Consider the following 26,186-nt stretch of genomic DNA (forward strand, 5'->3'; position numbering starts at 1 on the left):
GGCTCCCATTTTTATAGTCTTTGGTATGACTCGGCCGGGGTTTGAACTCACGACCAACCCCATCTCAGGGCGGACACTCTAACCACTAGGCCACTGAGTAGCCTAGTGGTTAGAAACCTCAAATAAATGCCCCTACAGATATCAAAATACATTTGGGGGAGTTGATGACAGAGTACCGTATTTTTCGGACTATAAGTCGCAGTTTTTTTCATAGTTTGGCCGGGGGTGCGACTTATACTCAGGAGCCACTTATGTGTGAAATTATTAACACATTACCGCAAAATATCAAATAATATTATTTATCTCATTCACGTAAGAGACTAGACGTATAAGATTTCATGGGATTTAGCGATTAGGAGTGACAGATTGTTTGGTAAACATATAGCATGTTTTATATGTTATAGTTATTTGAATGACTCTTACCATAATATGCTACGTTAACATACCAGGCACGTTCTCAGTTGGTTATTTACAGTGTTTCCCACACATTCATTTATTTGTGGCGGCCCGCCACGAAAGAATTATGTCCGCCACAAATAAAAAAATAAAAATATATTTTTTTTTTTTAAATTTTTTGTCCTGTCCAGCTTCTCAGGCAAATCATATAGTAGATGTAGATGCCCATGTAGGCTGTTCAGATTTACTTTACAAAAGAGAAGTGTAGGATACTTCTCTTGTTGCCTTATTTGTATTTGACCACTACTGTTTTCTGTTTATTTGTTACTGACTGTGGCAGGACACATCTGCCTCTGTTTCACTTTATGTTGCTGGTAAATAATATGGTTGTAGTAGTAGGCTAAAGTTAAATTATTTAGTATGCACTAATTAAAGGGGCAGAGCTTTAAGAGACATTTTAGCTTTTATATTTTATAAGATACATTTTTTGTAAGAACCACAATTAATAAATATATTTCAGTGAATAACTTATTGTTGAAATCTGTATATAAATATGTACATAAAGTGTTGTAATTATATTGTAAAATGGATGGATGGATGGACGTTTAAAACAAAACTGTTATTATTAATTAGTAAGTATACATTTTTTTAGCCTTTTTAGAGGAAATCATATCATTGTAGTAAATTATGCAAACTACTCGATGATGTCATGGTGACCACGCCCATGGCCACGCCCCCATCGCCACAGGTATCTTGGCAGTTTATGGGAAACACTGATTTATGCCTCATATAACGTACACTTATTCAGCCTGTTGTTCACTATTCTTTATTTATTTTAAATTGCCTTTCAAATGTCTATTCTTGGTGTTGGCTTTTATCAATAAATTTCCCCCAAAAATGCGACTTATACACCAGTGCCACTTATATGTTTTTTTCCTTCTTTATTATGCATTTTCGGCCGGTGCGACTTATACTCCGAAAAATATGGTATTGTTTATTCTTAAATGAATAAGGAGACTAAGGGTCTGTGCACATGCTGATACTAGCGTTAAAAACATAGCAACATTTTTCAATAATTCACCTTTCTGTTGCTGCGTGTCCAGTTCTCGGCCTACATCCGAGCAGCAGTGCGCAAGGAAAAAGGTTTGCCCATTCTGGTGGAGCTGCTGAGGATGGACAACGACCGCGTGGTCTGCTCCGTGGCCACCGCCCTCCGCAACATGGCGCTCGACGGCCGCAACAAGGAGCTGATAGGTGCGTACACACACACACACACACACAATGAGCCCGTGTCTACGCACTACCACATGCATGTGACATTCTGCAGGAAAGTACGCCATGCGGGACCTGATCAACCGGCTGCCCGGCGGGAATCCATCGGTGCTGTCGGATGACACGGTGGCGTCCGTCTGCTGCACGCTGCACGAGGTCACCAGTTGCAACATGGAGAACGCCAAAGCGCTGGCCGACAGCGGCGGCATAGAGAAGCTGGTGGATATTAGCAAAGGACGGGGCAAAGGGTGCGGAACAGCCGGGCGAGCGAGCACTGTGTAGCGCCACACACGTGAACACATGTCATCCTGTCACAGGTTCTCTATGAAGGTCATGAAAGCAGCAGCTCAGGTGTTGAACACGTTGTGGCAGTACAGAGAGCTGAGGATGCTCTACAAGCAGGTCAGCAGCTACAAGTCTATGATTACTCTACACCAGGGGTCACCAACCTTTTTGAAAGCAAGAGCTACTTCTTGGGTACTGATTAATGCGAAGGGCTACCAGTTTGATACACACTTCAATAAATTGCCAGAAATAGCCAATTTGCTCAATTTACCTTTTAACTCTATGATATTATTAATAATTAAAGATATTTACACTTAATTGAACAGTTTAAAAGAGGGGAAAACACGAAAAAAAATGACAATTACATTTTGAAACATAGTTTATCTTCAATTTCGACTCTTTAAAATTCAAAATTCAACCGAAAAATAGAAGAGAAAAACTAGCTAATTCGAATCTTTTTGAAAAAATAAAAAAAAGAATTTATGGAACATCATTAGTAATTTTTTTTGATTAAGATTAATTTTAGAATTTTGATGACATGTTTTAAATAGGTTAAAAGCCATTCTACACTTTGTTAGAATATATAACAAATTGGACCAAGCTATATTTCTAACAAAGACAAATCATTATTTCTTCTAGATTTTCCAGAACAAACATTTTAAAAGAAATTCAAAAGACTTTGAAATAAGATTTAAATTTGATTGTACAGATTTTCTAGATTTGCCAGAAATTTTTTTTTGAATTTTAATCATAATAAGTTTGAAGAAATATTTCACAAATATTCTCCGTCGAAAAAACAGAAGCTAAAATGAAGAATTAAATTAAAATGTATTTATTATTCTTTACAATAAAAAAATGTTTTTACTTGAACATTGATTTAAATTGTCAGGAAAGAAGAGGAAGGAATTTAAAAGGTATATGTGTTTAAAAATCCTAAAATCATTTTTAAGGTTGTATTTTTTCTCTAAAATTGTCTTTATGAAAGTTATAAGAAGCAAAGTAAAAAAAAATTATGAATTTATTTAAACAAGTGAAGACCAAGTCTTTAAAATATTTTCTTGGATTTTCAAATTCTATTTGAGTTTTGTCTCTCTTAGAATTAAAAATGTCGGGCAAAGCGAGACCAGCTTGCTAGTAAATAAATAACATTTAAAAAATAGAGGCAGCTCACTGGTAAGTGCTGCTATTTGAGCTATTTTTAGAACAGGCCAGCGGGCTACTCATCTGGTCCTTACGGGCTACCTGGTGCCCGCGGGCACCGCGTTGGTGACCCCTGCTCTACACCTAATTACTTCTATACTAACACAGGCTGTTTTTGGAATGGGTGTGATTCATGTGTGCAGGACGGATGGAACTACACCCATTTTGTCACACCGGTCTCCACTTTGGAGCGAGAACATTACCGTTCGCAACCGACGCTCCCCACCAGTCCCATTCACATGTCCCCCGCCATCCAGTCAGGTAAGGGAAAAACAGTGTGGAAAGGCCATCAAATGGAAATCGAGGTTTTAATTAGTGAAATAATGTAACCGCAAGAGGCTGAGGGTTTTTTTTTTGTTTCTAAGCCCCAACCCGCATTTGAGTGAAAGACACGTTAGCCAATCGGAATTGTTGAGCCTGTCAGGTTCAAACACTGATGACATCTATTGAACATTACAAGAAGCAAGGGATTAAACAGGGACAGAATTAAATTTGGCTCAATGAGGAGAAACGCGTACACCTGTACACTTGGACAGTGTCACCACGCTCTGACGAAAGATTGTACGCCTCTTTTATTTGGACTTGCCCTGATTACATGGCAACAGCTGTTTCTAAGGGAGGGGGGGTCGTAAACAGCCATCGCCTTTGGTTACAAGACAGTTCAAAGAAGAGGTGCCTGGAGCTTGGGCACCTAGAAAAGAATATGGAGAGCGGCGTGATGTGAGGCTGAAGAGAGAGGCAGAGGCGTGCGGGCGTGTTCAGGTGTAAAAATGCGTGCCTGTTGGCGGGTCTGTCGGTCAATCTCGGGGTGGGAATATCACCGATGTCATATTAATACATTGTTTTTTTCCTAATATTTTTGCGATCGACCAGTAGGGTCCCAAAGATTGACTGGTCGATGGGTTGGCGACGCCTGATTTACGATGTTATTTACTAGAGATGTCCGATATCGGCCTGCTGATATTATCGGCCGATATATGCGTTAAAATGTAATATCGGAAATTATCGGTATCGTTTTTTTTATTATCGGTATCGTTTTTTTTTTTTGTTTTTTTTTTGTTTTTTTTTATTAAATCAACATAAAAAACACAAGATACACTTACAATTAGTGCACCAACCCAAAAAAACCTCCCTCCCCCATTTACACTCATTCACACAAAAGGGTTGTTTCTTTCTGTTATTAATATTCTGCTTCCTACATTATATATCAATATATATCAATACAGTCTGCAAGGGATACAGTCCGTAAGCACACATGATTGTGCGTGCTGCTGGTCCACTAATAGTACTAACCTTTAACAGTTAATTTTACTCATTTTCATTCATTACTAGTTTCTATGTAACTGTTTTTATATTGTTGTACTTTCTTTTTTATTCAAGAAAATGTTTTTAATTTATTTATCTTATTTCACAAATTTTTTTTAAAAGTACCTTATCTTCACCATACGAGGTTGTCCAAATTAGGCATAATAATGTGTTAATTCCACGACTGCATATATCGGTTGATATCGGTATCGGTAATTAAAGAGTTGGACAATATCGGAATATCGGATATCGGCAAAAAGCCATTATCGGACATCCCTATTATTTACTTTCCAATTACAGAGCAATGGTAAACAATCCCACAGTATTGATAAATAGGTTTATATCTTTTTAAATGGTCACTTGCATTATTACATATTATGATTACATTACATTATAAGCACTGTATAGTTTTTATGGATTATTTATTCAGTTTAAGAGCAGCAAACAGGTTCAATCCAGCCCGCGAGATGAGTTTAAGTGTAAAATTGAGCTGCATTTTTTAATGAAAGAAGCTGCTCTTCTAAATGTGTCTTGATGTCGCAATAGCAATTCTGTTAGGCAAGCGAATAGTTTATATAAAGTGGGACTGCAACTCCTCCCCCTCGACCTAAAGTAAAACAAACAGGAGTGAAATAAACAATTGGTAACCCTAATTAAAATGCCGCATATTGACATAGTTTATTACTTCTGTGAAAATGTAAAGAAAGTGAGCAGTGGAAATGACACATGAGGTAGTTGATACATAGAAGCGTTTTTATTTATGCTTTATTTAGTTTTTTGTTCAATCCCAGATGGGCTGTGACTTTTAAAGGCCTACTGAAATGAATTTTTTTTTATTTAAACGGGAATAGCAGATCCATTCTATGTGTCATACTTGATCATTTTGCGATATTGCCATATTTTTGCTGAAAGGATTTAGTAGAGAAAATCGACGATAAAGTTCGCAACTTTTGCTTGCTGATAAAAAAAAGCCTTGCCTGTACCGGAAGTAGCGTGACGTCACAGGAGCTAGTATTCCTCACAATTTTCCTTTGTTTACAATGGAGCGAGAGAGATTCGGAGCGACAAAGCGACGATTACCCCATTAATTTGAGCGAGGATGAAAGATTCGTAGATGAGGAACGTTACAGTGAAGGACTAGAGAGGCAGTGATGGACGTATCTTTTTTCGCTCTGATCGTAACTTAGGTACAAGCTGGCTCATTGGATTCCACACTCTCTCCTTTTTCTATTGTGGATCACGGATTTGTATTTTAAACCACCTCGGATACTATATCCTCTTGAAAATGAGAGTCGAGAACGCCAAATGGACATTTAAAGTGACTTTTATCTCCACGACAATACATCGGTGACACACTTAGCTACTGAGCTAACGTGATAGCATCGTTCTCAAATGCAGATAGAAACAAAAGAAATAAACCCCTGACTGGAAGGATAGACAGAAGATCAACAATACTATTAAACCATGTACATGTAACTACACGGTTAAAAATTCTCAGCCTGGTAAGGCTTAACAATGCTGTTGCTAACGACGCTAAGGCTAATTTAGCAACTTAGCAACCGGACCTCACAGAACTATGATAAAAAACATTAGCGCTCCACCTACGCCAGCCAGCCCTCATCTTCCCATCAACAGCCGTGCTCACCTGCATTCCAGCGATCGACGGCGCGAGGAAGGACTTCATCCGTGGGTTTGGCGGCTAGCATCGGCTAGGCGTAGTAAGTAGTCCTTGTTGTGTTGCTGTAAGTATTGTACTTAGCCGCTAATACACCGATCGATCCCACCTACAACTTTCTTCTTTGCAGCCTCCATTGTTCATTAAACAAATTGCAAAAGATTCCCCAACACAGATGTCCAGAATACTGTGGAATTTTGTCGAAGAAAACAAGAGGTTTTTCTATCGGGTCCGATGGGGTTCAACCACTTCCGTGGATTTTGTGACGTCACGCGCATAAATCATATCCAAAGGAGTTTTTCAACCGGAAGTGTGGCGGGAATTTTAAAATGTCACTTTATAAGTTAACCCGGCCGTATTGGCATGTGTTGCAATGTTAAGATTTCATCATTGATATATAAACTATCAGACTGCGTGGTCGCTAGTAGTGGCTTTCAGTAGGCCTTTAAAGTTGAATTGCTTCATAGATACACTGAGATGAAGTCCAAGTTCATTCTGTTCTTCATGCTGTTTTTGAAACTGCACCAATTTTTTTCCCTCAGAATTTGCAACTAACTTGAAGTCTTGTGATTTGTACAAGTTCAGAATGTGCTTGTTCTATTTTGGGTCAAAGTAAAACAAACAAAAAAAACACACATCTGAAGTTGTCATAGTTGTATTTTTAACTTATTATGCCATGATTTTTACCCCTCCGGCCCAAGTGGGAATAGATTTTCCTCCAAGAGCTAAAATGAGTTTGACACCACGGATGTAGTGGTTAGAGTGTCCGCCCTGAGATGGGTAGGTCGTGAGTTCAAACCCCGGCTGAGTCATACCAAAGACTATAAAAATGGGAGCCATTACCTCCCTGCTTGGCACTCAGCATCAAAGGTTGGAATTGGGGGTTAAATCACCAAAAATGATTCCCGGGCGCGGCCACCGCTGCTGATTACTGCTCCCCTCACTTTCCAGGGGGTGATCAAGGGTGATGGGGCAAATGCAGAGAATAATTTCGCCACACCTAGTGTGCGTGTGTGTGACTATAATTGGCACTTTAACTTACTTACTTTAGACAAAAGTTCTGAGTCTGTCTGCATAAAGCCAAATAATATTTTTGAAAGTAAATTATTGCATATTGTTTTAATGTGTGGCACCTTGAGACAGGAATATGTTAATTGTAGGGGTGTAACGTACACAACAATTTCAGTTCGGTACGTACCTCGGTTTAAAGGTCGCGGTTCGGTTCATTTTTGGTACAGTAAGAAAACAACAACAAAAAAATGTTTTGGTTCTTTATCTACCACATTTGTAAACAATGGCTTTATCCTTTTAACATTGGGAACACTATAATAATTCTGCCCACGTTAATCAACATTAAACTGCCTCAAGTTGTTGCTCAGATTAAATAAAATGACAAAACTTTTCTTCTACATATGAAAAGTGCAACATTTAACAGTTTCAAGTCAACTCATCATGCTTAATTTATTACAGCATTTGGGGAAACTGTAGTTGATTTTTATTATGTAAATGTTATATTTTTATCAACATGTGATAGCAGGGACCCTGCCATTCCAAACTAGGCTGCTGCATTACTAATGATTCATGTAACTAGAGCTGTAAAAATGGTACAATAGCAATAAGAGAGACTATTCATCCCTGAACACCATGGAGTTCATGTAGGCTTAATGATGCACTTACATTATTATATCAACTATCAGAGACAGAAACTCTTCCTTTAACATAATGTCATTTTTTGCTGCTTCAACACAGCTCAATCAACACAGACAAAGGTAAAGTGAAATAACAGACAGACAGGGCTTTGCTGTCCGTAACACACACACATGCACACACACGCACACCGCAAAATGAGCTAACATTACGCTAAAAGCGAATTAGCCTTCACCTCAAGCCAGGACTGCGAGCGAGCTGAGCTGCAGTTTATATTTCTCGAAGGTCAACGGGCTCATAGTGATGTTACTAGTAGTTGACTGGGAGATGTTTATTATCATTTGGGGAGAGTCCGCTGCCTGATGCTTACCTGCTAAACCAGGGGTGGGCAATTAATTTTTACCGGGGGCCGCATGAGCAACCCTAGCACTGCTGGAGGGCCACATCGACAATATTTCAATTAAATTTTGCTCAATATTATTTTTGATATATACCGTAAGATAAATAATAATAATAATAATAATAATAATAATAATAATAATAATAATAATAATAATAATTAATAATAATAATACTTTCATTTAACCTAACTTAACTTTATACCAAAAGCACTGCTTTGGAAATCATTTGTACCCCTTTCAGAGATCACATTTAGTTCCCCTTAAACATCCTCATGTTGCACAATGAAATGTAAGCATAGGATGAAGTGTGCATTCCTGTAACTTTCTCTAGTAACAGCATTCCATGATTAATATAAATAAATTAACATTAATAATAAATGACAGTAAAATAAGCACACCTATGACTGAGGAGTCATAGTGTAACTTTGTGTGGTGTTTGAGTTGTCCGACTTTTTGTGTGGCCGTAAACGCACCAGTGGTTTAGTGGTATGCGTGTTGGTGACAGATGACAAGTTGGTTTTGGCCTGGTTTGTACGGCAGAAAATGACTAGTTTTACTCATGTTTTTGGTGTGGTTATGTCCGAATATAAACAGTTTTGCTCAATAAAGTGATCGATATAATTCCTGTCCTCGAAGCATCTCGATAGACGTTACAATAATTGAACGGTGTTCAATTGAACGGTGTTGTAAACGGTGTTGACGAACACCGTTAGGGCCGCTTGTTGTCACTGTCACTCAGAGTTGCATTGCAAAATTACACAGAATAAATGTGTTTATTTTGTTTAGAATTCAGATGGGATTTGATTTGGTGCGCGGCATATATTTGCTGTGCGCAGAGGACGCTTGAGCAGTGCGCAATTGCGCAGGCGCGCACCTTAAAAGGAACGTTGCTTGGCAGTCCATGTCTTGTTGAAAACACGCCATTCGTCATCAACTTTTCTCTTTTTAGCGTCTCGGGTGTAAAGCGTGCATCACTTGTCGCTGTGCACCTTCACTCACATGTTACACACGGACATACGCCCATAAATAACACTTTTCAAAATAAAAGCAGCACAGTTGTATTGCACGCACGACATAGATGTTTTTTCAACTTTATTTTGTAATTTGTGATTGCAGCTGTTCACATTCACTCACAATCGCGCATACATCCACACGGAAGTAATACAAATAACGCTTTTCAAAACAAAAGCAGCACCATTATATTGCACACTCGACATAGATACTTTTTAAAATGTATTTTGTAAATTATGATTGGCCTCACGCGGGCCGGACAGGGACGCACAAAGGGCCGGATGTGGCCCGCGGGCCGCAGAATGCCCAGGTCTGTGCTAAACGCTAAGCACTGACTACATGCGCTCTGAATATGCACTGCCGATTGGCTGTTACCGCTCTGTTTGTAACCAATCAGTTGGTTGTGTGGGTGGGACAATGCTGGGTGCTGTGTAGAGTACTGACAGAGACAGGCAGAAGGAAGCGGAGCAGCTTGTTAAGACTTTAGCTTAGGCGGCTACTTTATATGTCCGTGTGGAAACTCGTTCGGTACACCTCCGAACCGAACCGAACCCCCCGTACTGAAACGGTTCAATACAAATACCCGTACTGTTACACCCTTTGTTAATTGACAGTCTAAAAGTAACATGTCTTCCTTCATTTGTTATTTTAGCTGTTTTATGCATTTATATGTACAAAATATAAAAATCGCAAACGCAATCACAAAGTTGTAGAGAAAAATTGCATTTTTTTTTTTTCCTCAAAATTGTGCAGCCCTAGATGAGGATATTGTGGACTCACTGTATATTCTTCTCCAGGTGGGAGCGCTACGTCCTCACCAGCCATGCTCGGGTTCAGGAGACACAGCTCAAACTACCCGAGAGCGCAGTCGTCTATGCAACTGGACACATACTATGGAGACAACAGTTTACACAAAGGTCAGTACACAGGTTGGTAAGAATGCAGGAATGTTTAAGATGAACACACTTACTGTAATTGAACATAATGCTCAAATATTGTAGTCATATTTATTACTAAAAACATGTATTTTAAGTGCAAAAAATTGTGCGGAAACTTCCACTGTTTCAAGCAAATATCTGACAATTTAAAGGCCTACTGAAATGAATTTTTTTTATTCAAACGGGGATAGCAGATCTATTCTATGTGTCATACTTGATCATTTCGCGATATTGCCATATTTTTGCTGAAAGGATTTAGTATAGAACGACGACGATAAAGATCGCAACTTTTGGTATCTGATAAAAAAAAGGCTCGCCCCTACCGGAAGTAGCATGACGTAGTCAATTGAACATATACGCAAAGTTCCCTATTGTTTACAATGATGGCCGCATGAAGTGAGAGAGATTCGGACCGAGAAAGCGACGATTTCCCCATTAATTTGAGCGAGGATGAAGAAAGATTTGTGGATGAGGAAAGTGCAAGTGAAGGACTAGTGGGGAGTGGAAGCGATTCAGATAGGGAAGATGCTGTGAGAGCCGGGTGGGACCTGATATTCAGCTGGGCATGACTACAACAGTAAATAAACACAAGACATATATATACTCTATTAGCCACAACACAACCAGGCTTATATTTAATATGCCACAAATTAATCCCACATAAAAACACCTAGGTGTTTGTTATGCTAGCTACTAGCTCGAGCTAGTTATAGCTCGAGCGGGTTATATGGACGGGATCCCGTCTATATAACCAGCCAATACAATTCAAACACCTGCACAACACACACACTCACTCAGCCCAAAGAACCGTTCACCTAACCCAAGGTTCATAAAGTTTATATATTTAACCAAAGTTACGTACATGACACGCACGTACTGGCAAGCAATCAAATGTTTGGAAGCGCGCGGGTGGGACCTGATATTCAGCTGGGAATGACTACAACAGTAAATAAACACAAGACATATATATACTCTATTAGCCACAACACAACCAGGCTTATATTTAATATGCCACAAATTAATCCCGCATAACAAACACCTAGGTGTTTGTTATGCTAGCTCCTAGCTCCTAGCTACTAGCTCGAGCTAGTTATAGCAAGCGATCAAATGTTTGGAAGCGTACTCACGGTATCGCGTCTGCGTCTGTTAACGAAGTCAAAGTCCTCCTGGTAAGAGTCTCTGTTGTCCGAGTTCTTCGATCTTGACTGCATCTTTCGGGAATGTAAACAATGAAACACCGACTGTGTTGTGTTGCTGACTTCCCTCGCAAAATACTCCGCTTCGCACCGACTTTCTTCTTTGCTTGCTCAGCTTCTTTCTCCATAATGCAATGAACAAATTGCAACAGATTCACCAACACAGATGTCCAGAATACTGTGGAATAATGAGATGAAAACGGAGCTATTTCGTATTGGCTTCAATGGAGTAGCCATACCTGTGTTCTACTGGCTACGTCACGCGCATACGTCATCCTCTGAAGGCTTTTTCAACCGGAAGTGTGGCGGGAAATTTAAAATGTCACTTTATAAGTTAACCCGGCCGTATTGGCATGTGTTGCAATGTTAAGATTTCATCATTGATATATAAACTATCAGACTGCGTGGTCGCTAGTAGTGGCTTTCAGTAGGCCTTTAACTTTTAATAATATAGTATATGAATAATATGATTCAGGCATTTTTCGCACAAACGAACCCACAGTGAAATCCTGGAGGAATTATATACTAAACCTGCTGGTACCGGACTCAAAAGTTGGGTGGCGAAAAAACACAAAGACATCGAAAATCATTTTGGTCAACTGCTAGATGCTGGTGAAAATATATTTTTTTTTTTACTAGTTTACATACCTCGCAAGTTCCACAACTGGTGGAGCGACCACAGCACATTGGGAAAGCCACTGGTGGTTTTTAGTGCATACTTGCCAACCTTGAGACCTCCAATATCGGGAGGTGGGGGGTAGGGGGTGGGGGGGAGCTTGGTCGGGGGTGGGGGGTGTTTGGGGGCGTGGTTATTTACAGCTAGAATTCACCAACTCGAGTATTTCATATATATTTCATATATATATATATATATATATATATATATATATATATATATATATATATATATATATATATATATTTACATAGAGAAAAAAAAAAAAACTTGAATTTCAGTGTTCTGTTGGCTATCCATTAGATGGCAGTATTGTCCTGTTTAACTTCTCCGTTCATTGGGCAGGCAAGCTGTTTATATTGTGGGAAAGCGGACGTGAGAACAGGCTCAGGTCCGCATTGAGCTGGAGGGGGCGTGGCCTCCAGCTCCGGCTGAATACCGGGAGTTTGTCGGGAGAAAATCTCTGCCGGGAGGTTGTCGGGAGAGGCGCTGAATACCGGATTCTCCCGCTAAAAACGGGAGGGTTGGCAAGTATGTTTTAGTGGATAATGAAGAAGAAGAAGCAAACAATAGCTAGGGGACACGTGGCCCCATTCGTAGTGGTTTACCTCAAACCTAACAACTTGGGAGTGGTGCACTATCCACTTTAGCAGCCAAATGGCAGTAGAATGTTGAATATCTTAAAGGGGAACTGCACTTTTTTGGAATTTTGCCTATCGTTCACAATCTTAGTGAGAGACAAGACGACAACATTTTTTTTTGCTTTTTTTTTAATTATAATTTGTAAAGGCAAGTTTTTTCAAGTTGATTTTGGGTAAGCACTCCATTTATGTTGGCGTAGCTTAGCTCCAAGTTCTACATTTACAAATTCAAGTCAGGCCGACCTCACTCTCTCGGCTTCCGTCTGCTCCAACGTTTCACCCTCTCTTTGTGCTCGCTTCTATAAGCAGTAAGTCTTCCTCTGTATGTTCAGCTTCAAAAATAGAAGGTTGTGAATCTTAATTGTTCTAAAAAATAGTTGTCTTTGTTGTCGGTTATCAAGTCTGTCATGGTTACTGAGGATATAAGTTCCAGCAATGCTTAAAATGACCAAAATACAGTACATATTGTACATATTACATATTGTTATGACCAGGTCTGTTACTACATTATACATATACTTGCAGTGTGTATATTGTAAATATTACATATTGTCATGAAGGTGTCTGTTACTACATTATACATATACTTGCAGTGTGTATATTGTAAATATTACATATTGTCATGAAGGTGTCTGTTACTACATTATACATATACTTGCAGTGTGTATATTGTAAATATTACATATTGTTATGAAGGTGTCTGTTACTACATTATACATATAATTGCAGTGTGTATATTGTACATATTACATATTGTTATGAAGGTGTCTGTTACTACATTATATGTATAATTGCAGTGTGTATATTGTACATATTACATATTGTTATGAAGGTGTCTGTTACTACATTATACATATACTTGCAGTGTGTATATTGTACATATTACATATTATTATGAAGGTGTCTGTTACTACATTATACATATACTTGCAGTGTGTATATTGTACATATTACATATTATGAAGGTGTCTGTTACTACATGATATATATGCTTGCAGTGTGTATATTGTAAATATTACATATTGTTATGAAGGTGTCTGTTACTACATTATATATATACTTGCAGTGGGTATATTGTACATATTACATATTGTTATGAAGGTGTCTGTTACTACTTGATATATATAATTGCAGTGTGTATATTGTACATATTACATATTATTATGAAGGTGTCTGTTACTACATTATACATATACTTGCAGTGTGTATATTGTACATATTACATATTGTTATGAAGGTGTCTGTTTCTACATTATATATATACTTGCAGTGTGTATATTGTACATATTACATATTTTTATGACCATGTCTGTTACTACATTATACATATACTTGCAGTGTGTATATTGTACATATTACATATTTTTATGACCATGTCTGTTACTACATTATACATATACTTGCAGTGTGTATATTGTAAATATTACATATTGTTATGAAGGTGTCTGTTACTACATTATATGTATAATTGCAGTGTGTATATTGTACATATTACATATTGTTATGAAGGTGTCTGTTACTACATTATACATATACTTGCAGTGTGTATATTGTACATATTACATATTGTTATGAAGGTGTCTGTTACTACATTATATATATACTTGCAGTGTGTATATTGTACATATTACATATTGTTATGAAGGTGTATGTTACTACATTATATATATATACTTGCAGTGTGTAGATTGTACATATTACACATTGTTATGAAGGTGTCTGTTACTACATTATGTATATACTTGCAGTGTGTATATTGTACATATTACATATTGTTATGAAGGTGTCTGTTACTACATTATATATATAATTGCAGTGTGTATATTGTACATATTACATATTGTTATGAAGGTGTATGTTACTACATTATACATATACTTGCAGTGTGTATATTGTAAATATTACATATTGTTATGAAGGTGTCTGTTACTACTTTATATATATAATTGCAGTGTGTATATTGTAAATATTACATATTGTTATGAAGGTGTCTGTTACTACATTATACATATACTTGCAGTGTGTATATTGTACATATTACATAATGTTATGAAGGTGTCTGTTACTACATGATATATATACTTGCAGTGTGTATATTGTAAATATTACATATTGTTATGAAGGTGTCTGTTACTACATTATATATATAATTGCAGTGTGTATATTGTAAATATTACATATTGTTATGAAGGTGTCTGTTACTACATTATATGTATACCTGCAGTGTGTATATTGTACATATTACATATTGTTATGAAGGTGTCTGTTACTACATTATACATATACTTTCAGTGTGTATATTGTAAATATTACATATTGTTATGAAGGTGTCTGTTACTACATGATATATATACTTGCAGTGTGTATATTGTAAATATTACATATTGTTATGAAGGTGTCTGTTACTACATTATATGTATACCTGCAGTGTGTATATTGTACATATTACATATTGTTATGAAGGTGTCTGTTACTACATTATATATATAATTGCAGTGTCTATATTGTACATATTACATATTGTTATGAAGGTGTCTGTTACTACATTGTATATATAATTGCAGTGTCTATATTGTACATATTACATATTGTTATGAAGGTGTCTGTTACTACATTATACATATACTTTCAGTGTGTATATTGTAAATATTACATATTGTTATGAAGGTGTCTGTTACTACATGATATATATACTTGCAGTGTGTATATTGTAAATATTACATATTGTTATGAAGGTGTCTGTTACTACATTATATGTATACCTGCAGTGTGTATATTGTACATATTACATATTGTTATGAAGGTGTCTGTTACTACATTATATATATAATTGCAGTGTCTATATTGTACATATTACATATTGTTATGAAGGTGTCTGTTACTACATTATATATATAATTGCAGTGTCTATATTGTACATATTACATATTATGAAGGTGTCTGTTACTACATTATATATATACATATACTTGCAGTGTGTATGTAAAACGTTGAAAAGTTGTTTTTTTGAGGGCTTTGAAGGCTACACCGGTGACTCCCATTAGCTGCATCTTGGAAGTGTTTTTAAAAAAAACAAAGGTGTGTGTTCTTGTCTCATTAGTATTGTGAACAATAGGCAAAATTCCCCAAAAAGTACAGTTCTCCTTTAAAATGTGTTTTGTTGCCGTTCCAACTTTCCATCCTTTTCAGCAAACTGCATTGCATACGAATGCCTTCCCAACTGTAATCAACCTTTTTGAGCCGTTGTTATAGTCTGTGAGTTTGCATTTGTGATTATTCAGGGTCAGACAAGACGACACCTTATTTCATCGACACGTACTGCTCACAGTCTGGAGACAAGCTGAGAAGGTCCCAGGTGAGAAGTCATAGTACATGCATGTCTTTTTTTTTAATCCTAATACTTTGCCTTGCAAGCACCCGGAGCAGTTCTACGACGAACCCGACAGGAAGAACTACAACAGACTATACTTGTCGTCCCCGCACGGTTACGGCGTGGAGCACTTGGACGGCGAGCCGGTCCACCTGACCCCGTCCTCTCCTGACGGCTACAACGGCCAGGCGCTCCAGTTTAAAGCCAACACCAACTACGTGGACTTCTACTCCACCACGCGCAGGCCTTCAAACAGGGCCAACAAGTTTACCGGCTCCCCCGACTCCTGGGTGTAAAAAAAACAACAACAAAGTGTTTGTCCGTGTGTGAACATCTGTGTTTCTGGGTGAAAAGGTCCGGGAGCGCCAAGAACCGTGTGCACCTTTTGGTGTTGAACTCGTGCTGAAAGGTCAGGGCTGGTCTTCCTTCATGCAGCTTTGAATACAAACCAAAACGGCGTCTTGTCTCGTGACCTTTTAAAGAGAAACGGCGAGGACGCAGAGAGATGCTGAGTCAGTGAGCAACTGACTGAACAAAATGCTGATTTCATCAAAAGGTGCCAAAGACGGGAGGTCAAAGGTGTTTTAGTAAGCCGAGCCCTGACTTTAGTGTTTGTCTAATGCCATCCTTTAACTCTGGGGTACAAGTGTGCCTATTTGTTGGCTTCATCACGTCAATACGTCACACTTAGGATCACCAGAAGGGACACGGACGCCACAAACTGGATCAGAGTACCGTATTTTTCAGACTATAAGTCGCAGTTTTTTTTCAAAGTTTGGCCGGCCGGGGGTGCGACTTATACTCAGGAGCGACTTATGTGTGAAATTATTAACACATTAGCGTAAAATATCAAATAATATTCTTTAGCTCATTCACGTAAGAGACTAGACCAGTGGTTCTTAACCTTGTTGGAGGTACCGAACCTCACCAGTTTCATATGCGCATTCACCGAATCCTTCTTTCTAAAGTGAAAAATAAAATGTTTTTTTTTCAAATTCAAGACAAAGTTATGTTTTTGGTAACACTTTAGTATGGGGAACATATTCTAAGTAACAAAGACTTAATTTAGAGTTATTTGGACACTAGGGGAACATATTGTAAGTAACACAAACTTAATTTAGAGTTATTTGGACACTAGGGGAACATATTGTAAGTAACACAAACTTAATTTAGAGTTATTTGGACACTAGGGGAACATATTGTAAGTAACACAAACTTAATTTAGAGTTATTTGGACACTAGGGGGACATATTGTAAGTAACAAAGACTTAATTTAGAGTTATTTGGACACTAGGGGAACATATTGTAAGTAACAAAGACTTAATTTAGAGTTATTTGGACACTAGGGAAACATATTCTAAGTAACAAAGACTTAATTTAGAGTTATTTGGACACTAGGGGAACATATTCTAAGTAACAAAGACTTAATTTAGAGTTATTTGGACACTAGGGGAACATATTCTAAGTAACAAAGACTTAATTTAGAGTTATTTGGACACTAGGGGAACATATTCTAAGTAACAAAGACTTAATTTAGAGTTATTTGGACACTAGGGGAACATATTGTAAGTAACAAAGACTTAATTTAGAGTTATTTGGACACTAGGGGAACATATTCTAAGTAACAAAGACTTAATTTAGAGTTATTTGGACACTAGGGGAACATATTCTAAGTAACAAAGACTTAATTTAGAGTTATTTGGACACTAGGGGAACATATTGTAAGTAACAAAGACTTAATTTAGAGTTATTTGGACACTAGGGGAACATATTGTAAGTAACAAAGACTTAATTTAGAGTTATTTGGACACTAGGGGAACATATTCTAAGTAACAAAGACTTAATTTAGAGTTATTTGGACACTAGGGGAACATATTCTAAGTAACAAAGACTTAATTAAGAGTTATTTGGACACTAGGGGAACATATTGTAAGTAACAAAGACTTAATTTAGAGTTATTTGGACACTAGGGGAACATATTCTAAGTAACAAAGACTTAATTTAGAGTTATTTGGACACTAGGGGAACATATTCTAAGTAACAAAGACTTAATTTAGAGTTATTTGGACACTAGGGGAACATATTGTAAGTAACACAAACTTAATTTAGAGTTATTTGGACACTAGGGGAACATATTGTAAGTAACACAAACTTAATTTAGTTATTTGGACACTAGGGGAACATCTTGTAAGTAACAAAGACTTAATTTAGAGTTATTTGGACACTAGGGAAACATATTGTAAGTAACAAAGACTTAATTTAGAGTTATTTGGACACTAGGGGAACATATTCTAAGTAACAAAGACTTAATTTAGAGTTATTTGGTTAGGGTTATTTGGTTAGGGTTAGGGCCAGGGTTAGGGTTATAATAAGGCCATGCCGAATAAGGCCAGATAAGTACTTAATAATGACTAGTTAAGAGCCAATATGTTACTAATTTGCATGTTATAAGCAACTAATTAATGGTGAATATGTTCCCCATACTAAAGTGTTACCATGTTGTATTACTGGTGCATAAAATGAACCGTGCATGAACATCACCTTGTTCAAACAACAAAACCAACACAGTGCATAAACTCACAACAAATTACACACCTGCAAACCAGTCTGACTTATTTTATTTACACGACGAGTCGGGTGTGTTTTGACCTCCGCCGAACCCCTGAGCCCGACTCACCGAACACCTAGGGTTCGATCGAACCCAGGTTAAGAACCACTGGACTAGACGTATAAGATTTCATGGGATTTAGCGATTAGGAGTGACAGATTGTTTGGTAAACGTATAGCATGTTCTATATGTTATAGTTATTTGAATGACTCTTACCATAATATGTTACGTTAACATACCAGGCACCTTCTCAGTTGGTTATTTATGCCTCATATAACGTACACTTATTCAGCCTGTTGTTCACTATTCTTTATTTATTTTAAAGGCCTACTGAAATGAATTTTTTTTATTTAAACGGGGATAGCAGATCTATTCTATGTGTCATACTTGATCATTTCGCGATATTGCCATATTTTTGCTGAAAGGATTTAGTATAGAACGACGACGATAAAGATCGCAACTTTTGGTATCTGATAAAAAAAAAAGCTTGCCCCTACCGGAAGTAGCGTGACGTAGTCAGTTGAACATATACGCAAAGTTCCCTATTGTTTACAATGATGGCCGCCAGAAGTGAGAGAGATTCAGACCGAGAAAGCGACGATTTCCCCATTAATTTGAGCCAGGATGAAAGATTTGTGGATGAGGAAAATGCAAGTGAAGGACTAGTGGGGAGTGGAAGCTATTCAGATAGGGAAGATGCTTTGAGAGCCGGGTGGGACCTGATATTCAGCTGGGAATGACTACAAGAGTAAATAAACACAAGACATATATATACTCTATTAGCCACAACACAACCAGGCTTATATTTAATATGCCACAAATTAATCCCGCATAAAAACACCTAGGTGTTTGTTATGCTAGCTCCTAGCTACTAGCTCGAGCTAGTTATAGCTCGAGCGGGTTATATGGACGGGATCCCGTATATACAGTATAACCCGCCAATACAATTCAAACACCTGCACAACACACACAATCACTCAGCCCAAAGGACCGTTCACCTAACCCAAGGTTCATAAAGCATATATTTAACCAAAGTTATATACGTGACACGCACATACGGGCAAGCGATCAAATGTTTGGAAGCGCGTGGGTGGGACCTGATATTCAGCTGGGAATGACTACAACAGTAAATAAACACAAGACATATATATACTCTATTAGCCACAACACAACCCGGCTTATATTTAATATGCCACAAATTAATCCCGCATAACAAACACCTAGGTGTTTGTTATGCTAGCTCCTAGCTACTAGCTTGAGCTAGTTATAGCAAGCGATCAAATGTTTGGAAGCGCAGCTACGTACTCACGGTATCGCGTCTGTGTATCCAAATCAAAGTCCTCCTGGTTAGAGTCTCTGTTGTCCGAGTTCTTCGATCTTGACTGCATCTTTCGGGAATGTAAACAAACAACGGCTGTGTTGTGTTGCTGACTTCCCTCGCAAAATATCCGCTTCGCACCGACAACTTTCTTCTTTGCTTGCTCAGCTTCTTTCTCCATAATGCAATGAACAAATTGCAACAGATTCACCAACACAGATGTCCAGAATACTGTGGAATAATGATGAAAACAGAGCTATTTTGTATTGGCTTCAATGGGGAAGCCATACCTCTGTTAAACTAGCTACGTCACGCGCATACGTCATCATACCGAGACGTTTTCAAGCGGAAGTGTGGCGGGAAATTTAAAATGTCACTTTATAAGTTAACCCGGCCGTATTGGCATGTGTTGCAATGTTAAGATTTCATCATTGATATATAAACTATCAGACTGCGTGGTCGCTAGTAGTGGCTTTCAGTAGGCTTTTAAATTGCCTTTTAAATGTCTATTCTTGGTGTTGGGTTTTATCAAATACATTTCCCCAAAAAATGCGACTTACATATGTTTTTTCCCTTCTTTATTATGCATTTTCGGCCGGTGCGACTTAAACTCCGGAGCGACTTATGCTCCGAAAAATACGGTAATGTTTAAAATGTCATCTGCCCAGGTTTTAAGACGTCTTTTAAAAGGAGAACTCTTGGCATTTATGTCTGTTGACCGGAAGTGCAGTATATCATCAAGTACGTGCAACATATCTCTTTGTACAGATGCCATGTTGAAACCGTCCTGTTGCATTGTTGTATTCCAGCTGTAAAACTTTGTATGTGACAGTGTGAGGAAGATTTTTCTATTATTTCCACTCATTTATCTGTGACCGAGATAGCAAGGCTATCTCTTCGTCAAATATTGCTGCTGCTGATTATGTATGCTATGTTACAAATGAAAATATGACTAGGGATTAAAGATTGATTATGTGATACAATATGATGAATAAACAAAATATTGTGTATTTATTTAAGTCGTTGCATCTGGTGTGGGTAGGGGTGTATTTGTATTGAACCGTTTCCATATGGGGGTTTCGGTTCGGAGGTGTACCGAAGGAGTTTCCACACGGACACCTCCGCTTCCTTCTGCCTCTGTCTCTGTCAGTACTCTACACGGCATTGTCCCACCCACACAACCATCTGATTGGTTACAAACAGAGCGGTAACAGCCAGTCAGCAGTGCGTATTCAGAGCGCATGCAGGTAAGCATCAGGCTGCGGACTCTCCCCAAATAATAACACCTAACAGTCAACTACTAGTAACATCACTATGAGCCCGTTGACCTTCTAGAAATATAAAAGGCAGTTCAGCTGGCTCGCAGTCCTGGCTTAAAGTTGAATGCTAATTCGCTTTTAGCGTAACGTTAGCTCATTTTGCGGTGTGTGTGTGTGTGTTACGGACAGCAAAGCCCTGTCGGTCTGTTATTTCACTTGACCTTTTTCTGTGTTGATTGAGCTGTGTTGAAGCAGCAAAAAAGGACATTATGTTAAATGAAGAGTTTCTGTCTCTGATAGTTGATATAATAATGTAAGTGCATCATTAAGCCTACATGAACTCCATGGTGTTCAGGGATGAATAGTCTCTCCTATTGCTATTGTACTATTTTTACAGCTATAGTTACATTAATCCTTAGTAATGCAGCAGCCTAGTTTGGAATGGCAGGGTCCCTGCTATCACATGTTGATAAAAATATAACATTTACATAATAAAAATCAAATACAGGCTTCCCAAATGCTGTAATAAATGAAGCATGATGAGTTGACTTCAAACTGTTTAATGTTGCACTTTTTATATGTAGAAGAAAAGTTTTGTCATTTTATTTAATCTGAGCAACAACTTGAGGCAGTTTAATGTTGATTAACGTGGGCAGAATTATTATAGTGTTCCCAATGTTAAAAGGTTAAAGCCATTGTTTACAAAATTGGTAAATAAATAGCCAAAAAAATGTATATTTTGTTGTTTTCTTACTATACCGAAAATGAACCGAACCGTGACCTCTAAACCGAGGTACGTACCGAACCGAAATTTTTGTGTACCGTTACACCCCTAGGTGTGGGTATAAATCATTCCTAGTCATTTTTCGTTGTGTAGTTGTCATGGTGACCGCATCATAAGGACACTGGTTGAGTTGTTTAGCAACAAATTCAACAATGCTGACGCAACTTAGTCAGGTGCTACTGTAGCTAAATATAGTTCCTACATAAGCGATGAAAAGGAAATAATCAACGCATGTACTGCACATTTTGTAAGTGTACGCCTAAGGGAAAATAATATTAGTCAAAGCTAAGCATTGATTTGTATTTGATTTAGGGAAGCATGTATCTGACAAGACTTAGTACTTTGTGGAGAAACCCTTATTGGAAAAAGCACAGAGGTCAGATGTTTACCATTTTTTTGGTCAGAGAAACAACCTCAAAAGGGATGATTTTTTCCGCTTCAAATTACGTTGAGTTGATTTGATGCCAAAGAGCTTAAGTTTAGTCCCGTCTAACCACATATTCTCCCAAGTATATGAGTTATTCTGATGATTTGAGGTCAAAAATGTTGTACATGATACTAATAGAGCAGGGGTCACCAACCTTTTTGAAACCAAGAGCTACTTCTTGGGTGCTGATTAATGCGAAGGGCTACCAGTTTGATACACACTTAAATAAATTGCCAGAAATAGCCAATTTGCTCAATTTACCTTTAACTCTATGTTATTAGTAATAATTAATGATATTTACATTTAATTGAACGGTTTAAAAGAGGAGAAAACACGAAAAAAAAATGACAATTACATTTTGAAACATAGTTCATCTTCAATTTCGACTCTTTAAAATTCAAAATTCAACCGAAAAAAAGAAGAGAAAAACTAGCTAATTCGAATCTTTTTGAAAAAATTTAAAAAATAATTTATGGAACATCATAAGTAATTTTTCCTGATTAAGATTAATTTTAGAATTTTGATGACATGTTTTAAATAGGTTAAAATCCAATCTACACTTTGTTAGAATATATAACAAATTGGACCAAGCTATATTTCTAACAAAGACAAATCATTATTTCTTCTAGATTTTCCATAAAAAAATTTTTTAAATAAATTCAAAAGACTTTGAAATAAGATTTAAATTTGATTCTACAGATTTTGTAGATTTGCCAGAATAATTTTTTTGAATTTGAATCATAGTAAAATTGAAGAAATATTTCACAAATATTCTTCGTCGAAAATACAGAAGCTAAAATGAAGAATTAAATTAAAATTTATTTATTATTCTTTACAATAAAAAAATACATTTACTTGAACATTGATTTAAATTGTCAGGAAAGAAGAGGAAGGAATTTAAAAGGTAAAAAAGTATATGTGTTTAAAAATCCTAAAATCATTTTTAGGGTTGTATTTTTTCTCTAAAATTGTCTTTCTGAAAGTTATAAGAAGCAAAGTAAAGAAATTAATTAATTTATTTAAACAAGTAAAGACCAAGTCTTTAAAATATTTTCATGGATTTTCAAATTCTATTTGAGTTTTGTCTCTCTTAGAATTAAAAATGTCGGGCAAAGCGAGACCAGCTTGCTAGTAAATAAATACAATTTAAAAAATAGAGGCAGCTCACTGGTAAGTGCTGCTATTTGAGCTATTTTTAGAACAGGCCAGCGGGCTACTCATCTGGTCCTTACGGGCGACCTGGTGCCCGCGGGCACCGCGTTGGTGACCCCTGTAATAGACTGCACAGGCATTGATAGAGTAAAATAAATCCCATTTCTATGTGTAATAGATGATAAATAATATAAGTAATAGAGAAAATGAACAATATAAATATAATTCACTTCACAAATGAACAGGAAATCTTATATAATAAAGACACAACATAGAGCGGCAAGAAAAACTTCACTAGTGAATAAAGCAAAACATGTTCCGGACCAAGAATGACTTCATATTCTCTACTGCTCACTAGTGTTACCATATCTGAGTTATTGTGCAGAAATATTGGAAAATAATTACAACAGTACACTTCATTCACTAGCTGTGTTACAAAAAAGGTCAGTTAGGATATTACATAATGTTGGTTGTAGAGAACATTCAAACCCTTTATTTATCAAAGCAAAAAATATTGAAAGGTAATGATTTGGTGTCTTTGCAAAAAAAAGCTCAAATTAGGCACAAAGCAAACTATAACCTGCTACAGCCAACAATGTACAACACTTCTAAACAAGAGGAGAAATATAACCTTAGAGCAGTGTTTTTCAACCACAACCGCCGCGGCACACTAGTGTGCCGTGGGAGATGATCTAATTTAACCTATTTGGGTTAAACATATTTTTTGCAAACAAGTAATTATAGTCTGCAAATGATGTGTTGTTGTTGAGTGTCGGTGCTGTCTAGAGCTCGGCAGAGTAACCGTGTAATACTCTTCCATATCAGTAGGTGGCAGTCGGTAGCTAATTACTTTGTAGATGTCGGAAACAGCGGGAGGCAGCATGCAGGTAAAAGGGTGTCTAATGCTTAAACCAAAAATAAACAAAAGGTGAGTGCCCCTAAGAAAAGGCATTGAAGCTTAGGGAAGGCTGTGCAGATCGAAACTAAAACTGAACTGGCTACAAAGTAAACAAAAACAGAATGCTGGACGACAGCAAAGACTTACTGTGGAGCAAAGATGGCGTCCACAAAGTACATCCGAACATGACATGACAATCAACCATGTCCCCACAAGGAAGGATAAAAACAACTAAAATAGTCTTGATTGCTAAAACAAAGTAGATGCGGGAAATATCGCTCAAAGGAAGACATGAAACTGCTACAGGAAAACACCAAAAAAAGAGAAAAAGCCACCAAAATAGGAGCGCAAAACAAGAACTAAAACACTACACACAGGAAAACAGCAATAAACTCCAAATAAGTCAGGGCGTGATGTGACAGGTGGTGACAGTACACCTACTTTGAGACAAGAGCTATAGTGATGCATGCTTGGTTATGCTTTAAAGGCCTACTGAAATTATTTTTTTTTATGTAAACGGGGATAGCAGATCCATTCTATGTGTCATACTTGATAATTTTGCGATATTGCCATATTTTTGCTGAAAGGATTTAGTAGAGAACATCGACGATAAAGTTCGCAACTTTTGGTCGCTGATGAAAAAAAGCCTTGCCTGTACCGGAAGTAGCGTGACGTCACAAGCTGGAGGGCTCCTCACATTTCCCCATTGTTTACACCAGCAGCGAGAGAGATTCGGACCGAGAAAGCGACGATTACCCCATTAATTTGAGCGAGGATGAAAGATTTGTGGATGAGGAAAGTGAGAGTGAAGGACTAGAGTGCAGTGCAGGACGTATCTTTTTTCTTATCTTTTTAGGTACAAGCTGGCTCATTGGATTCCACACTCTCTCCTTTTTCTATTGTGGATCACGGATTTGTATTTTAAACCACCTCGGATACTATATCCTCTTGAAAATGAGAGTCGAGAACGCGAAATGGACATTCACAGTGACTTTTATCTCCACGACAATACATCGGCGAAACACTTTAGCTACGGAGCTAACGTGATAGCATCGGGCTCAAATGCAGATATAAACAAAATAAATAAACCCCTGACTGGAAGGATAGACAGAAAATCAACAATACTATTAAACCATGTACCTGTAAATACACGGTTAATGCTTTCCAGCTTGGCGAAGATTAGCAATGCTGTTGCTAACGACGCCATTGAAGCTAACTTAGCAACGGGACCTCACAGAGCTATGATAAAAACATTAGCGCTCCACCTACGCCAGCCAGACCTCATCTGCTCAACAACACCCGTGCTCACCTGCGTTCCAGCGATCGACGGAAGAACGAAGGACTTCACCCGATCATCCGTGCGGTCGGCGGCTAGCGTCGGCTAGCTTCGGCTAGCGCGTCTGCCATCCAAGTCAAAGTCCTCCTGGTTGTGTTGCTACAACCAGCCGCTAATACACCGATCCCACCTACAACTTTCTTCTTTGCAGTCTTCATTGTTCATTAAACAAATTGCAAAAGATTCACCAACACAGATGTCCAGAATACTGTGGAATTTTGCGATGAAAACAGAGCTTTTTTGTATTGGATTCAAAGGTGAACCAATACTTCTGTTTAACTAGTGACGTCACTCACATACGTCATCATACAAAGACGTTTTCAACCGGAAGTTTAGCGGGAAATTTAAAATTGCACTTTATAAGTTTTGGCATGTGTTGCAATGTTAAGAT

At 37.6% G+C, this 26,186-nt stretch overlaps 1 protein-coding gene across 1 annotated transcript in view; it reads left to right on the forward strand.

Moving 5' to 3' along the window:
- Positions 1-17,619, forward strand: part of LOC133648030 (plakophilin-4-like) — a 75,296-nt gene extending 57,677 nt beyond the window's left edge. Inside the window, exons 16-22 of the mRNA XM_062043801.1 lie at positions 1,500-1,650; positions 1,724-1,916; positions 1,986-2,070; positions 3,297-3,414; positions 9,990-10,121; positions 15,925-15,998; positions 16,058-17,619. Coding sequence (XP_061899785.1) covers positions 1,500-1,650; positions 1,724-1,916; positions 1,986-2,070; positions 3,297-3,414; positions 9,990-10,121; positions 15,925-15,998; positions 16,058-16,309 — 1,005 coding nt within the window. The 3' untranslated portion in view covers positions 16,310-17,619. The remainder of the gene's footprint in view (positions 1-1,499; positions 1,651-1,723; positions 1,917-1,985; positions 2,071-3,296; positions 3,415-9,989; positions 10,122-15,924; positions 15,999-16,057) is intronic.
- Positions 17,620-26,186: the final 8,567 nt, after the last annotated feature.

This window comes from Entelurus aequoreus, linkage group LG01 (genome assembly GCF_033978785.1).
Source record: "Entelurus aequoreus isolate RoL-2023_Sb linkage group LG01, RoL_Eaeq_v1.1, whole genome shotgun sequence".
In the NCBI taxonomy this organism is placed as follows: Eukaryota; Metazoa; Chordata; class Actinopteri; order Syngnathiformes; family Syngnathidae; genus Entelurus; species Entelurus aequoreus.